At 54.1% G+C, this 15,828-nt stretch overlaps 7 protein-coding genes across 7 annotated transcripts; 3 read left to right on the top strand and 4 right to left on the bottom strand.

Annotated features, from left to right (window-relative positions):
* Positions 1 to 55: 55 nt before the first annotated feature.
* Positions 56 to 2,870, bottom strand: NCS57_00290700 (uncharacterized protein; the record flags this gene model as incomplete). Its single annotated transcript, XM_053052925.1, has 2 exons — positions 56 to 1,923; positions 1,967 to 2,870. 2 exons carry the CDS (start codon positions 2,868 to 2,870, stop codon positions 56 to 58), a joined length of 2,772 nt encoding a protein of 923 aa, XP_052918171.1.
* A 1,983-nt stretch (positions 2,871 to 4,853) lies between these two features.
* Positions 4,854 to 5,448, bottom strand: NCS57_00290600 (uncharacterized protein; the record flags this gene model as incomplete). Its single annotated transcript, XM_053052924.1, has 4 exons — positions 4,854 to 5,154; positions 5,198 to 5,293; positions 5,343 to 5,358; positions 5,412 to 5,448. The coding sequence occupies 4 exons, from the start codon at positions 5,446 to 5,448 to the stop codon at positions 4,854 to 4,856; spliced, it is 450 nt and encodes a 149-aa protein (XP_052918170.1).
* Positions 5,449 to 6,530: 1,082 nt separating this feature from the next.
* Positions 6,531 to 7,986, top strand: NCS57_00290500 (uncharacterized protein; the record flags this gene model as incomplete). The annotated part of the gene is made up of 3 exons (XM_053052923.1): positions 6,531 to 6,768; positions 6,812 to 7,553; positions 7,596 to 7,986. 3 exons carry the CDS (start codon positions 6,531 to 6,533, stop codon positions 7,984 to 7,986), a joined length of 1,371 nt encoding a protein of 456 aa, XP_052918169.1.
* Positions 7,987 to 8,024: 38 nt separating this feature from the next.
* On the bottom strand, positions 8,025 to 10,422 carry NCS57_00290400 (Acetyl-CoA C-acetyltransferase; the record flags this gene model as incomplete). The annotated part of the gene is made up of 6 exons (XM_053052922.1): positions 8,025 to 8,820; positions 8,864 to 9,225; positions 9,275 to 9,366; positions 9,415 to 9,586; positions 10,036 to 10,196; positions 10,245 to 10,422. The coding sequence occupies 6 exons, from the start codon at positions 10,420 to 10,422 to the stop codon at positions 8,025 to 8,027; spliced, it is 1,761 nt and encodes a 586-aa protein (XP_052918168.1).
* Positions 10,423 to 11,748: 1,326 nt separating this feature from the next.
* Positions 11,749 to 12,459, top strand: NCS57_00290300 (uncharacterized protein; the record flags this gene model as incomplete). The annotated part of the gene is made up of 2 exons (XM_053052921.1): positions 11,749 to 11,922; positions 11,971 to 12,459. 2 exons carry the CDS (start codon positions 11,749 to 11,751, stop codon positions 12,457 to 12,459), a joined length of 663 nt encoding a protein of 220 aa, XP_052918167.1.
* Positions 12,460 to 12,585: 126 nt separating this feature from the next.
* NCS57_00290200 (Peptide-methionine (R)-S-oxide reductase) lies at positions 12,586 to 13,255 on the bottom strand (the record flags this gene model as incomplete). The annotated part of the gene is made up of 2 exons (XM_053052920.1): positions 13,015 to 13,255; positions 12,586 to 12,968 (listed from the first exon to the last, which is right to left on the bottom strand). Exons 1-2 carry the CDS (start codon positions 13,235 to 13,237, stop codon positions 12,586 to 12,588), a joined length of 606 nt encoding a protein of 201 aa, XP_052918166.1. The 5' UTR covers positions 13,238 to 13,255.
* A 656-nt stretch (positions 13,256 to 13,911) lies between these two features.
* On the top strand, positions 13,912 to 15,606 carry NCS57_00290100 (Arf-GAP domain-containing protein; the record flags this gene model as incomplete). The annotated part of the gene is made up of 2 exons (XM_053052919.1): positions 13,912 to 14,029; positions 14,075 to 15,606. The coding sequence occupies 2 exons, from the start codon at positions 13,912 to 13,914 to the stop codon at positions 15,604 to 15,606; spliced, it is 1,650 nt and encodes a 549-aa protein (XP_052918165.1).
* Between the last annotated feature and the right edge of the window lie 222 nt (positions 15,607 to 15,828).

Raw genomic sequence — 15,828 nt, 5'->3', positions numbered from 1 at the left:
CCAATCATTGGATTACTCCATAAATGAATGTATTGTACGGGTCTGGCGTCCTCTATTACTGCTTCACTTGGTCAGCGACCTCAACTGGGTCAACTGCACCATCCTTCTTTTCAACCGTCGTCTCTAGAATACTCTCACCAGCTGTGTTGGCGACGAGCGTCTTTTCCTCTGCAGGCTTGTCCTCTTCAGGCTTGATCTCTTTGGGCGCTTCGGGCTGAGGTTCAGGCTCCTTGGATTCAGCTGCAGGCTGAGGTTCCACGGCGGGCTCCTGAGGAACGGGCTCTGCAGACTCAGCCTCAACCTCCGGTTCAGGCTCTGGCTTTGTAGTCTCAGTCTCAGCCTGAATCACTTCAGGTTCGACTTCTGCAGGCTGTTCTACAGGCTCTGGAGCCTTGACCTCTGGCTTAACCTCATCCGACTTGACCTCCTCCGGTTTGACCTCTGGCTCAGCTTCAGGCTCAGCTTCAGGCTCAGCTTCAGGCTTGACCTCAGGCTCAACCTCAGGCGTCTCGGGCACCAGTGAATCGCCAGACACGGACAGAGAACCCTCTGGATCAATTGACCAAAGTGTCTGGGGAATCGAAAATGTCAAGGACGGACCCGTAGTTTTGACCGGCGCAGCGGGGCTTCGGGCCGGAGCTCGCCGTTGTGGGCCCCGAGCGCGGCCCTTCCGGGCATCCGAAAGCGGGGCTTTTTCCTTCTCCTCGGTGACGTCCTCCTGAGGCTTGGCCTCTTCCTTCTTGGGAGCTTGAGGTCCAATTGCAAGACGCTTGTTCAGGTCACTCATAAAACCTGCCTGCAGAGCAGCAATCTTGTTGCCGACAGGTCTGCTAGGCACTGGGGGCTTTGACTTGACATCCGGGCGAGGAGGAATCTGAGGCTTTGGCTTGTCGGATACAGGTGGCTTTGGCTTTCCTTCGTCGCTCGGGGTCTTCTTGGGCTTGGGTCGATCAGGAACAGCCGGGCGGTCCTCTGTCTTTTTGGGTCGGGCTGGAATCTCGGGCTTCTTTTCCTCTAAAATCTCAGGCTTTTCCTCTGGCGTTTCAGAGACGGTAGCCTCATACAGCTGACTCTCTGGAACATCTTCCCATACATCTCGGCTAGGGAATCGCCGACCGGCGGAAGGTCTCTTCTTAGCGCTGAGGAACGAGTCGGACTCTTTTGATTCCGTCCAGATGGGCTTTTCCTGGGCTTTGGGAACGTCGGTAGCACTCTCTTGCTCCGCAAGCTCCTCTTGCTTCTGGGCAAAGATGTGAGCAGGTGTCTTGGGGCGGTCCACGGACTTTTGTGCCTCAGCTTGCTCGTCTGGTGTTGAGACCTCGGCAGTATAATGTACACTGCTTGGAGCATCCTCCCAGACGTCCTTGCTGGGGAAGAAATGCCGGGCCTTCTCGGACGGCTTCTCGGACGCTGGCTTTTCTGGCTCCTTGGCTTCTTCGGGGAAAAGAGGTTCGTACTCCTTGACATCATCCAGAGGAGAAGGCACAAACTCTTGGTCGTTGTTCTTGTAGATACTGGTAGGTCGGCTCTTGGGCCTACTTGATCGGCTCAAGGGTCGGCTGGTGGGTTCCTCGATCTCACTGGCGCTACCTCGACGTTCAGGAGGGGGGTGGACAGCAGGCTGCTGGTGGAAGCTGCCCTCCTTTTCAACTTCGTCAGAAGCAAGGATAGGTGCAGTGTACTCGTGATCCTCATCATCGACAGCAGCCTCCTCATCACCGTAAGAGCGGTATTCGGGGTGCTTGGGATCATCAACATGAACAGTGCTCTCACCGTCGGGACCAGTAATCTCCGACTTGAACGAGAGAGGCTGAATCTTGTCTGCAGGAGCTCCAGAAGCGGGACGAGGAGACAGACGAGAAGCATACTCTTCACTGGCCTGGAAGCCGACCTCCTCGGTGGGAGTAGATTGGTACTCGGAGGCTGAACTTGTTAGTCAAGTTTTACCAAGCAGTGTCAAACTTACCGAGACCAGATCCACGACTCCGCGTGTCCCTGACGAGCTTGTTCAGGTCGTTGCTGCTGAGGGCATAGTCGTTCTGGCGATCATGCAGAGGTGTCTGATGCTCCCTCTTCAGCGCATCAGGATGCTTGTCGTAGTATTCCTTGTCGAGCTTGTCCTGGGGCGCAACTCCGTGACCGTGAAGACCGTAACTGCCAGGAGGTCCACCACGGGAGCTGTGCTTGCGGTGGTGGTGCTTCTTGGGCTCATCAGAACCAGGAGCGGGAGAAGGAGCCTGGACATCGCCGAGATGGGGGTTCATGGGCACGCGCTGGCCAATCTCGGGGATGCCTTGCTCATCCTCGATCTCAGGGCGACCTTCGCTAGCTGAAAAGCTTGTGCTGGCCTTCTTCTTAACACCGTCGCGAGAGGTAGGACGGCCAATGCCGAAAGAGGCGGCCTTGTCAGAGTCGGTGCGGGTGACAGCCTGGACGCGCTGCTTGGCGCTGTGGGCAGGAAGCGACGGCTTGGGGGCATGGAGCTTCAGGTCTTTGGCGACGGTGCGGGTTTGTTCAGGTGAAGCAGCTTGGGGCTTCTCACCAGTCTCCTCCTCTTCTGCCTTGAGCTCGTTGGCAATGGTGCTGTACTCGAGACCCTCCTGACCGATAGATGGCATGGGGACGCTGCCGGAGCGGTCAATGGGGTCCTGCTCCTGGGCATTGTCGTTGGGGCTGAAGCGGAGAGTCTTGGGGCTCTTTTGGGGGATGCCCTCGTTGAACGGTGACGGGGCGAAGCGGTCGGGGTTGGGGGATATCGAGCGGTCGAAACGCTTGCTAGGACGGGGAGGAATCTTGGGAGGCGATAGATCGTCCTTGTCCTTGACAGGACGGGGCGGGATGGCGGGTGTTTGCATGGCTGCAGCAGTCATGTCGATGTGAAGAAGCTCAAGCGAGCGAGGCGGAAGAGGTATAAGCTGACGGAAGGACCAACGATGGGTCAGAGCTGGGCAATCAGCACAAGGTTCACTGCGGGAGCCAATTGAGTCAGAAAAACCAATTCACTCGACAGGGAAAGACGGGTATTTGAGCTTCAGCCATTCCACTGGCTTGGCCGCGAGCTTATCGTGGTCATCGGATCCACGGTTCACGGCGCTATAAAGATAGGGACCATGACAGGAACATGGCGCAGCGCCCACTTGCATGCGCCCGCACACCGCAGGTGAGGACTTACCGATTGGACTGGAGTGGAGGTGAGAGTTGAGGTGCGTTATGGATCCTGGGGTAGACCGTAGGATAAGGGAAGGGGTTCAATGGACAAAGGAAGACGAGATCCAACACGTTCCTGGCCAATTACTTATATCCTGGTCTCTCAACAGAAGCTGAGCGTCCAGGTGACGGCTTGTGCCACTAAGCTGGTGACCTTGGTTGTCGTCACTGGAAAGGGTGAAAACAGGGATGAATGGCGCCAAGTAAGGTCATGGTAATCGCACTGTGAGCGCTGGATGTTGGGATGAGAACCTTTTGACCAAATACTTTGCCGATTTCAAGTGGACTATCAGTACCTGCTTAATACGAACCGACTGCTTTCGTTGTTATCACGTTGTTTTCAGTCGAAAATGTCTCTCCTCTAATCAATGTTGCCCAACAACTGAGACCACACAGTGCGTCACCCCGCATGAATCAACGGAAACGGTCTTGATCAAGCAAAAGTCTTCAAACCTGAAGTGTTTTGACAAGCAATTCCCCTGTCCCTGTCCTGCTCCAGACGACCGACCATACATCACCTTCCATCATACAGTGCATCCCGGATGTCCATGTCCATCATGGGCGGAGTCCTGCAGGTATCCCCACCGATCGAGCCGCGCAACTAGCTCGACTGATGCTCGTCCATGGGAGTTTGAGGGAATGACGCTTACTCGACGGCGTCCTACTGGACGATGCGGTGAACGGAACGGTTGTCGTCTGACCGGCAGGCTTTCAGCTTCCAGCAGAAGACAAGCATTGATCAGATTCGAATTGTGACTCCCAGTCTCGAACCATTCCGGACCCATAAACCCATACACCACCTCGACCGGTTGCTGGCCGTGCCTCGCAAAAAAACTCTGTTCCCCTGACGCTTTCAAATTCTCCAGTCGAATCACATCCCGTCCCGCTGCCCGCCCTCACCGTGATGCCAGACATCCATCTCAAGTCCCATCATGACGCCATCCCCCAAAGCTCCTGTTGACCGAGGCAGTTGACCGAGGGGTCGACCGGCCCGGCTCGTTACCCTGTAGAGATAATCGTAATAGCAAAATGTAATCCGACATTCCATGCCCAGCTTCTCTCAGCAGACCCCCTCTTCCATCAAGAGCAGCCTGCAGGTTGGCAACGCCACGACCAGGCCAGTAGGCCTCCATCCGGTAACCTCCTTGTACCGAGTCCCGTCTGGAGCTGTCTCGATGCTGCCCGCTTCTCCACTTTCAATAGCATCAACCTAACCTCTAGTGGCAGGCTTGCGAGTTCTGCACATCACGAGTTACTATCCGATAGTTGTCCTTTGTCCGAATAGCTTAACGCCGCCATTGACTATTTGGGCAAGCTGCATGTGACCCAGAGGGAATTGGTCTATCAAATGTGTCAATCGTTGGTCCATTGTACAACTGCCGCTGAGCACTCTAGCTCGCAACGTCTGCATTCCTTTTGCATTCCATGAACGTGAATCAATTTACATCTAAACTCGAACAAGCACCAACCCTCAAAACACTACAAGCGTAACCGTTCCTCATCCCAGACGCCGAATTCCAGCCGGGTATACAGGTCACCGGAGTAACCGTAAATCATTGAGTACCATCACCCATAACCAACGCGGATACATTGCCGCAGTCTCGTCTCCCTCAATCGCTGCCGTCGCGTTTCGGTCTGGAGCAGCATTACACAATCATCTGCGCAACGCCGGCGCCTCCGAGGGTCTTGCTGCCGACAAAAGCCTGACCCTTGATACCGGCAAGGAGATAGCAGAGGGCAGCGATGAGCAAAAAGACGGCGGCGGCAATCAGACTGCTGGCGCCCGAAACGTTGCTGACAAACTGCAGGGTGGACATGACACCGTAGGCTCCGGCGCGCATGTAGTTGGTCGAGATCTTGCGGATAGCTTCGTCAAACTTGCCCGAGGTTGGGCAGATTCGGAGGAGCAGGGGAACCTCGATGAATAGGATAACGAAAGCCGACGCACTGAGATGTTAGTGGTGATTGTGGAAAGGGCCGGTCGACGTACATTGCGAGTGCGCAAAAGATGATGCGGACGGGGTTGAATGAAAAGATGTTGGCGATTCCTACTGCCAAGCAGATGATCATGGACAAGATGCCAATCCTGGATTGTCAGTGTCGTTCGGTGTAGATCGTCGCAGCATCAAGCTTACCATTGTCCGTAAATGCCTGCACTCAGGTTAGCATCTGCATGTCTCGAGCATCACGATAGAGCCACATACTAAAGTTGCGCGTCTGAAACTCCTCCTTGAGCGTCATCTTGACAGCTTACGTCGATCTCGTATTCGGGGATGTAGAGGCGATGAAGCGCACACGATAAAGGGCGCGGTCGAGGAGGGAACAATCCGATGTATCGATAGAGCGATTCCGATCGAGTATTCGTGTGTGCGCGGATGAAGCGAGCGTTGCGATGTGTGTGGTGATGTGATGTTGCAAGTTGTAGGTTGGATGTAAAGATGCACGTAGCCTTTTCGCAAGGAGCTGCTCCTGCTCCAATTTTGAGGCGGCGCAGGCTTGGCTGTCAATAGAAGCAGGTGGAGGTTACGGGGCGACCACCCGTTGCTGGCGGCGGCGGGAGGGCTCTGATTGGCCTAGCGGGCGTTGATTGTAGGGGACTTGGAGGGGACTTGCCGGGTTGAGGCCCTGTCGGCGAGGTTGTTGAGACAGTAGTGATGACGGTTAATCACTGTCGCGACCCTGGATTTATAGGACTCGAATCTCATCTTTGATTGAATCTCTTATTCGGTTAGCATTCGTCGTATTTTTGCCGTATTTCAAGGCAGCGAATTCTTCAACAAGTGATGTACGTAGAGAATTACGCGGCATCGCGGCACTGAGCCAAGCCTCACGCTGACGGGCCAAGAGGATACCCTACACGAGGGTCTCGAGATGCTTGGCATTCGATTGTGGCCCATCAAAGGTGGCACTGCTGTGGTTAATGTTGCTGCCTTTGTCTGAAGCAATTCCAATCATGCATTTGAGACAAAGTCAGCTCCACGGATCGGCATGTGATTGCGTGACCTAGCAACCGCCAAGTATCTAGGTTACGATTAAAGACATTACACTTACACTTATAGTATTTATCAATCTATCATCTACTCCGTATACCTGAAGTATATTCAATCCATGTTCTGTATGCCCTCCAGCCCTATCGAGCTCAAGATGCGCAGCCTAAGCGATATCGCACCCATGTGCTCAAGTGGAGATCCGTATCCCCGCGAGGATGTGCCCATTACATCATCCTCAACACCACCCACCACCGACGAAGAGAAGTCGTTGCTTAGTGCTTAAGCTTGGAGCAAAGTACTAGCCTGCAGGTGCTCGAGGTCACTCTGCAGAAGATGACTTATACCATTCTTTCCGACGACCAGGTCAATTCCATCCTGGAAGGCCTCACCGTGGACGAGCTTGAAGAGTTCCGCCATGTTCTGGCTTCATCGCTCCACGAATTCTCAACTGGCGTTCCAGCTCTCGAGGCCGCTTACCAGCAACCGAATCGGATCTCAACTACTCACCCCGAAACTCAAGCCAAGACGTTGTACATGCCCTCTTGCGCTCCATGTGGCATGGGCTGTAAAGGTGAGTTTACTCTTCAGGGTCGAACAATACTGACTAGGGCCAGTCATCTCCTTGACCACCGCAGAGGCTTCTCAGGAGGCTGATTCTAAACCTATTACTCCCACTGGAGTTGTCAACTTGTTTAGGCCAGATGGTTCACCGCTGGGCATTGTTCATGCCAGCGCCCTAACTGCTTTCCGCACAGCTCTCGCATCAACCTGTCTCCTGGCTCGTCGTGGCCATGTCAAGACCCTGACTGTCTTCGGAAGCGGTCTACAGGCGTACTGGCATATCAGACTGGCTCTCATGATGCGAGGCAACACCATTAAGCACGTTCACATCATCAACCGCCGCTGGTCTGAGAACGCCACCAGTCTTTTGAAGAAATTCGCCCGCATCCCACCCGAGATCAAGGAAAGGGAGGGTTGGACTGACGTCAAGTTTGGACTCTTGATCCCCGCGTTCCACGAGTACAATCGCCTGCTGAAGGAGCAGATACGGGATGCGGATGTCATCTACTGCTGCACTTCGTCGCAAGAGGACCTATTCGATGCATCTATTCTGACATCTCACGAAGGACGGAAAAAAGGGCGACTGATAATTGCTGTTGGAAGTTATACGCCTGAGATGAGGGAATTGCCCGATGATCTTCTTCAGCTGGCTGTAAAGCAGTATGATAAACCTCACCGACACTATCACAAGCACGCGCCTGAGGGTGGTGTGATTGTGGTCGACAACATCAAAGGTGTCCTCAAGGAAGCGGGCGAGATTATTGCAGCTAAAATTGGGCCTCATCAGCTGGTTGAGTAAGTCATCTCTCGAATTCATAGCTATTCTGACACATTCAGGCTTGGAGAACTCGTCATGCTTCATCGTCAAGCCCTAGAAGAATCCGACGACCCCATCAGCAGCCAGACATCACTTGCCTCGGATGACAGGTTCGATCATAGCAGGTCTTCAATTTCCACAGTCTTTGGAAGCGATGCCCCGTCTAGTCCTACAGGTTCAGTAGGCTCGGATCCTCGCAAGTCTGGTTCCATATTCCACTTCCGAAAAGGTTCCAACAGCTCTTTGGATAACGAAAAGGGAAAGAAGGAAGACCATCTCGTGCGATGGTTGCGAGACGGAACTGTAATCTACAAGAGCGTCGGCCTTGGACTCATGGATCTCGTCGTGGGCATGCATTTGGTCGAGGTTGCCAACGAAAAGCACATTGGAACACGTATAGAAGGATTTTAACATGAATTTCAAAGCTAGATATACATAGGTATCGTACACTACTCAGCCACCCAGATAGCAGCCATTCCCATACCGGTTCCCACACACATGGACGTCGCGCCAACCTTCTGGCCCGTCCGCTTCAGCTCATACAGCAGGGTAGAAACTTGTCGGGCGCCGGTGCATCCCAGGGGGTGACCAAAGGCAATGGCACCTCCCTTGGGGTTGATCTTCTCCTGAGGAATGCCAAGCTCGTTGGCGCACCACAGGCACTGGCTGGCAAAGGCCTCGTTGATCTCCCAGATATCAACGTCGTCCTTGGAGATGCCGGCCTGCTCAAGAGCCTTGGGGATGGCCTTCCAGGGGCCCTGGCCCATAAGGAGGGGCTTGACGCCGACGACCGAGGCGCAGACATACTTGCCGAGGATCTTCTGTCCAAGCTTCTCAGCGGTGGAACGCTTCATGAGAAGCACGGCAGCAGCACCGTCCGAGATCTGACTGGCGTTGCCGGCGTGGATGGAGCCATCCTTGGCAAAGGCGGGTCGAATCTTGCCCAGAGACTCGGCAGTGATGCCATCCCGGACACCATCATCCTTGGAGACGGTAATCTCCTTGATGTTGCCCTCCTTATCCTCAACCTTGACCGTGAGAGGGGCAATCTCCTCATCAAACAGACCAGCCTTCTGGGCCTTGACTGCTTTTTGGTATGACGAGGCAGCGAAAGCGTCTTGGGCAGCGCGGGTAATGTTCAGGTCCTTGGCCATCTGCTCCGACAAGACACCCATAGGAACCTTGCAGTTGGCAGCCTCGGGGTGGCTCTCGAGGAGCTCTGAGAATTCGGTAACGGCGCCAGGTCTAAACTGTTAGCATTGTTGGTGTCAATAGCCAGGCAACTTACCCGTATTGCAGAGACATGCTCTCAACACCAGCACCAATGCCGATATCAATCATGCCAGTCTTGATCTGGTTGGCCACATCGACGGTGGCTTGCAGGCCAGAAGAGCACTGTCGGTTGAGGGATCGAACGGCGATTGACTCGGGGAAGCCAGCCGCCAGACTAGCAGCGCGCATCTCGGTGGCGCCACCGCCGGGAGCCAGGACGGTACCGACGCATAGATCCTCGACGAGGGCGGGGTTGATCTTGGAACGGTCGAGGATGGCCTTGAGGACGCCAGTGATGAGGTCGGCAGCCTGGGTGTCCTTGAAGCCGCCCTTGCCACCCTTTGTGAATGCGGTTCGACAGGCGGCAGTGACGACAATCTGATTTGTTAGAAGCTATACACTATGCGACGCGATTCAAGGAACATACATCATCAGGGTGCTTCTCCAGGATCTTGTCGCGACCGCCGGCGGTCGGGTTGCCAGAGATCTGGCCGCCAATTTGAGAGATTCGATCGATAGCTGTCGCGTGTCAGCGAGGATACAGGCAGCATTTGGACTGCAACATACCACCCATTTTGATTTCCTTGTAGTTTGAAGTGTCGAGTTCAAGAAACAAGAGCGACGACAGATTAATATACAAGATGGTCTCGGGACCTCGGATGTTGTCAAGGTCAGAGTCGCAACAGGTCGAGTCAAGACCCGCCGACCGAGGCATCTCGTCGCCCCAGGCTTGGCGGTTCTAGCGCCACATTTTAGCGCCTTTCACATGCCAGATCCCCCAGCTTTCGGCGGGGAAGACCCCAAGATGGTTCTGGAGAGTTGCGTCACAAGGACAGAAGCTGATTGTCAGCGGTCAAGATGTGGTATTCTAAGCATGGCACGTGGTATTGGATTACGCAGATTCACAAGGAAATAAACAAGAACCGAGTTTCGATTGGGCCTGAACGAATGCGCAACGGGATATCAAGGTAACAAACAACTCCAACCAAACCAAACCAAACCAAACCAAACCAAACCAAGTCATACCGCAAATCATTAAGATAAGCACTCGCTCCATGCGAACTCTGAACGTGCTGGACTCAGTGCTCCATCGTTGTAAGACACTATTGAATACATGTCCGAGTTGGAACCAGAGTCGTCTGCCGAGGTCGAACCACCAGGTAATTCCAGTAGCCCAGGAGGATTTACCCTGATCTCTGGAACCGACGGAATAGTCAGATTCAACGGCGGTCTCTGCGGCTCCGGCGATGTCGGCGATGAAGGTGTAAACCCCCTGGGCCACACGCCAGGAAGCAACAGACTGTTGTCGACCGAGGCATGGCCTGGGTCTGGGGTAGATGATCTCGGACCTGCAGCAGGTTAGCGTCTGCCGAGAGTGACATGGGGTGAAAACTTGCCTGTGTTCTTAATCAGACCAAGCGAGGTGAGTGCTTCAACACCCAAAATGACACTGAAGCGTCGATCTGAAAACTTCCGGATGGGCAACTTTAGTGTTCTCTTGGCGCTTCCGACCTTTTCCACATCAACCACGTCGAGAGAGCACCAGAACTCGCTCCCTCGGGTTTCTAATCTCATCATGGGAGTGGGGTGATAAGCAACACTCCAAGTGCGGACAAAATCCTCATCAACGGCGCTTGTCTTTGCTCTGGGGCAACATTTGGCGATGCATGGCACGCTGGTTGTGCGAATCTTGAGCGTGATGCGTATCATGTCGCCGTCTTTGACGCGGGATGGGACTGGTTGAGGAATTGAAAAGAGTGGCGATGTTGGCGACGTTGGAGATGGCGATTCACTTGGCATCGGAGAAGGAAAGTCCATCATGGTGACATCTGGACTGAGAAGCTCCAGATCTGGGACACGTCTCTGTGATCGAGCGCTTCTGGAGGCTTCCAACTCGTTGCATAGCCTTGTGATATCTTCCAACGGACCGTTCAGCGAGCCAATGGACGAGGCTCTCCTACTCCTAGGAGACCTCGCCCCTTGGTCAAAGATCTGATCGAGGACAGATAACGCCTGGCGTCGATGGTGTTTATTAGGGCGGTTTGGGTTCCGTTGTCGAACAGCGGACAACGTCATGGCGGACTGGGCTCTGGTTGGGTGAGATTAGGCAGCTGAAGTCGTACACTTTAAAGGCTTTCAACAGCTGCGGTCGAGATGGCGAAGCGGGAAACGTAAAATTCTCCAGATTTTTACTCAAGCGTGGGCATTTCTCGATTTATGAAATGAAAGTGTCTACGAGACGTTCGGTGGACTTTATGTTGTGTCATGATTCTCATTGTCTTTGATGTTATCCATCCAGACCAAGGCAACAGCTCCGCACCAAATGTGCACTTTTTTATTATCCAGTCAAGTTGTAAAGTCGGTCCAGACCGCTTCTCCAGCGGCACAAGGCAGACTGGCGATTGGCCATTAAACACGACCAAAAAGCATGCTTAAACGAGAAGAGATCGGTTTCGGTACTTGAATCACCACAGCCCGTATCGTTCGATGGGAGGGCTGTGCTCTCGCCGAGATGCGCCTCGTGGGTGATTCGGAGAATGTGCACTTTGGGCACCAAATCACTCACAATTCCACTGTTTGATGCAATCCATAAGCCACGCTGCCTTATCGCCTAGGCAAGGCAGCTGCTACGCCTTGAGCTGCGGTCCAGAGCCTCATATCTCGGGCGTAGGCTCTGAAGCGAACCCCTCGAGAATGAGGCTCGCGGTTGTCCACGTCAACCGCTATCGTCTTTCTTGAGCCTCATCGTCCGCAGATGCCGAAAATCTTTTCTTCGTACTACCTTAAAATATGCCGTTGTGTTTCCTACTTTTGCTGTCTCGATAGAGCTTCACTATATTTATTTATCGTCTTCAGTCGCATCATTTACCCAGTCTCGGTGTCTAGTCCAGCTTGCCACAAATGGACATTCTGGAACACTTTGGGTCTGTAAATACAGGACAATGCTCCCCGATGGACAAATTCTGTCGACCCGGTATTATTGGCTCTTTGGCCCCCAATTTGTCCCCATCTTCAGAGATGCGATGTCTAACCAGAAAGTCGGCTGCGGGCTCGCCTTGTTATGTGGCGGTCAAGGTAGGTGAGGTGTTCTTGATGGCGACTGGATTCAACTGACTTTTCAAGGCTTTGTTCCCATGCCAGTCGCTTGCACCAAGCCCTGAGAAGCATCGGTGTCGACGGAGACAGTCCAAGGGATCTCTCCGGATGAGTTGGGTGAGGAGCCAGAGAAAGCATCCAGTACCTGGAGAGTGTCGACCGAGGCAGGCGACGGAAAAGAAGCAAGACAAAAAGGAAGATGCCGGGTCAACCACTGACCCTGAGCCCGACAAGGGACAATACGTTGACATTTGCGAGCAGAGCACTGGGGAATATAAACTGGAAAGCTTACAGGACCGACTCGAGTCCTTGTCTATTAGCGACAGCCGTCCCAGGACCATCAGCCCTTCCATTGAAGAGGCCTTCAACTTAGGAGAGACCTTGACTCCGACTGACATTGAGTCCTTTGAGGATGAGACTGACGACTATTGGACGTGGGACCTAGAGACGCAGCAGTTTAAACACTGGGATGAGGAAGACAAAGAGTGGGTATACTTCCCCGAGATCTTTGACTGAGGCTGGAAAGGATATATGCAAAACCATGATTAATACTATCTACTCGTAATCTCTACTCCGTTCTCCGTTCCCATGCTCCGCTGTCACTCCGCCGCCAACTCCGTTGCAACTTCACTGCTCAATGACTTAATTCTTGTTCTCTGCCGGCTTCTCCACAGGCTTGTCTTCAGGCGAAAAGCTCAAGCTGATGCTGTTGACGCAGTGACGCTCGTCAGTGGGCGTGTTGAAACCCTCGCCCTTGAACACATGTCCGAGATGGCCACCGCAATTGGCACACACAATCTCGGTGCGTGCCATGCCAAAGGTGCGGTCCTCGTGGCGGACGACGGCCCCGGGGATGCTGTCAAAGTAGGCGGGCCACCCGCACCCGGAGCTGAACTTGTGGCTGGCCTTGTACAGCGGCGCGTTGCAGCCGGCGCAGCTGTAGACGCCCTGCTCGGGGTAATGCTTGTCGTAGGTGCCCGAGCCAGGAGCTTCGGTGCCCTTTTCACGGAGGATGCGGAATTGTTCTGTCTTTGTTAGTACAGTAGTGAAGCGGACCAAGAGGTTAAGTACCTTTGTTGAGGACGGCCCGCCACTCGTCGTTGGTGCGTTTATCAGGATACGACATGTCGGAGGATTTGGAAGAGCTTGAGCCAAATAGAGCACTCAAAAAGGGAATACCAGACATGGAACGGAGGGGAACTGGGCGAGATGGAATATGAGGTATGCGTGAAGGTCTCCTAGCGATGTTGGAGAATGAATAGATGAGTGTGGATAAGAATGGTGAGAAGCGCATTGGCAATGGTGATGATGGACTCTTATATCTGCTTCAGGTGAAGCTCATAGTCGAGGGTAGCGTTTTACAGCGTATCGATGTCTTACCCGCAGCGACGTGACAAATCATTGTGTGGAATCGAGGAATAGTTGCATCATAGGTAATGGGATTCGGCGCAGCACAGCCACTAGCCATGTGTATCGTTAGCTTTATTACTGTAACGGCTCAGCCCAGAGGAATTCCAAATCCCGAACAGACGGGAATGATCTGTCAGGAATGGATATATATCAATGTTGAAGTGTGGCTGAGCCTGATCATCCGTCACAAGGTTCCGTTGGGAAACTGAAAGAAAAAAAAAATGCATCCATTCACATGCGTATTCATCAATGAATCAATGACTGCAATCAGCGACCTTTATCATCAACCTTGTCCTCAGCTGCAATCCCAAACACTGCTGCAACTGTGGCGGTGCACCCAGGGGTACTAATTACTGTCCTGGGCTGCACTAACGCTGGGCAGCTAAACCGCTGTACACTGACCACCTTGGCACCTCCCTACCTCCAGGCCGCCATCATCCATCGATCGCTCTCTAGGTTGCCACTTTCAACACCTCGAAGCACTCGCAAGGAGCGCCCCATCTCTTCGACTGCCTTCGACGGCGACACCTTTACTCTCGCGCACACGAATCGCCCGCAATGTCTAGGAGAGCCCCGAACCCCGCCGCTGAGCGGGCGGCGCAAAACCAAGCTACCATCAAGAGCCTCCTCAAGTTGGAGCCGAATAAGGTCTGCGCCGATTGCAAGAGAAACAAGCGTAAGTCTCTCGATGTCTGTCTGTAACGAAGTACTGACCTTGCAGACCCTCGATGGGCTAGTTGGAACCTCGGCGTCTTCATCTGCATCCGTTGCTCGGGCATCCATCGCGGCATGGGCACTCACATCAGCCGAGTCAAGTCGGTCGACCTCGATTCCTGGACCGACGAGCAACTCCAGAGCATCCTCAGCTGGGGAAATGCCCGCGCCAACAAGTACTGGGAGGCCAAGCTGGCATCGGGTCACGCCCCCTCCGAAGCCAAGATCGAGAACTTTATCCGCACAAAGTACGAGCTCAAGCGATGGGTTATGGAGGGCCCGATGCCGGACCCCTCGACGCTGGATGTCGATGGAGACGACGATGTGCCCCTGAGCATAGTCAAGGAGAAGCAGGTTATAGAGCGCAAGGAATCCATCCGGAAGGCCTCGTTGGGTCAGTCACAAGCCCCCAAGGCCGTCCCTCCTCCACCTCAGGGGGATCTTATCGGCGGAGATCCGGTTCCTGTGCGATCGAACAGTGCTGCACCAGTGTCCAAGGTCCCACCCAAGGCTGATCCAGCTCCTCCGAGAACCACAAGCACTAAGGATTCTTTGCTGGGACTCGACTTCTTTGGTGAGCCGGCAGCTCCCCCAAGACCAGCGAGCACAACAGGCACTGCCCCTGGCCAATCTCGTCCCGATTTGAAGCAATCGATTCTGTCTCTTTATGCTACGGCACCTCGACCACAGGCTCAGCCTCAACCGCAGCAGCATGGTGGCTTTGGCGGTATGGCTTCTCCCACCATGGCCCATCACCCTCAAGGCTCAGTCGGCGGCTTCAACGATGCCTTTAGCAGCCTCAGCATCTCCAACCAGCCCAAACCCGCGGCTCCCGATCCGTTTGCTAGTCTTGGTAGTGCTAGCCGCAGCACATCTAGCAACAATGCCTTTGGTGGTCTTGGAGGAGGCAGTTTCTTTGACAGCAAGCCTTCTCAGCCGGCTGCTTCAACGCATCAAAAGCAGCCATCCAACTTTTCCAACTTTGGCGGCTTCTCCTCTCCGGCACCAGCCCCTGCTGCTGCTCCCGCTCCCGCTCAGCCCGCTCAGTCTGCCATGGGCGATCTCTTTGACCTATCTGCCCCTGTTTCTTCTCCTCCTCCACCTAAACCCGCCGCTCCAGCCGCTACCACTAGCTCTGTCTTTAACCTATCCTCTCCTCAGAGCCCTCCTGCGCCTGCGCCTGCTCCTGCCACCACTACCACAACGACTACATCTGCCTTTGGCGGCATCTCGGGTGCCGACGTCTGGGGCGGAAACGAATGGGCCACTCCAGCTCCGGCAGCACCGGCCCCTGCCAAGGCCCCTGAACCCCCAAAGCCCGCTGGCAACGATTTCGGATGGGGAAACTCGGGAGGCGCCTTTGCCAACACACCGATCATCCCTGGAGCGTCTGGAGGCTTCAACCCGGCGCCCAAGGTATCTGCCGATGAGGAATTCGGAGGATGGACGAGCAGCACCGGACCCTCTACTACTAGCGGATCGAAGCCTGCCGGAGGATTCGGCGGAGACGAGGACTTGTTCAACAACGTTTGGGGATGATTGGACATTTAAAGGCGGCGGTCTGGGCATGTTTGGGCGTTGCATGTTAGGAGTATGTAGATGCAAAAAAGATGAATGATCAATACTGTACGGATGGATGCGAATGTGATGTCAATGTATTCAGTTAACGCCAACCCACGCCGAAAGCTCAGCACCCGGTGTAACATGCTCCATGGCAACCTTGATGCTCCGAGGGTCTATACCCGTTATTGTCGACCTGTA

Source organism: Fusarium keratoplasticum, chromosome 2 (genome assembly GCF_025433545.1).
Source record: "Fusarium keratoplasticum isolate Fu6.1 chromosome 2, whole genome shotgun sequence".
Taxonomy (NCBI): Eukaryota; Fungi; Ascomycota; class Sordariomycetes; order Hypocreales; family Nectriaceae; genus Fusarium; species Fusarium keratoplasticum.
The sequence above is the reverse complement of the archived record's forward strand: the minus strand, read 5'-3'. Positions and strand labels throughout refer to the sequence as shown.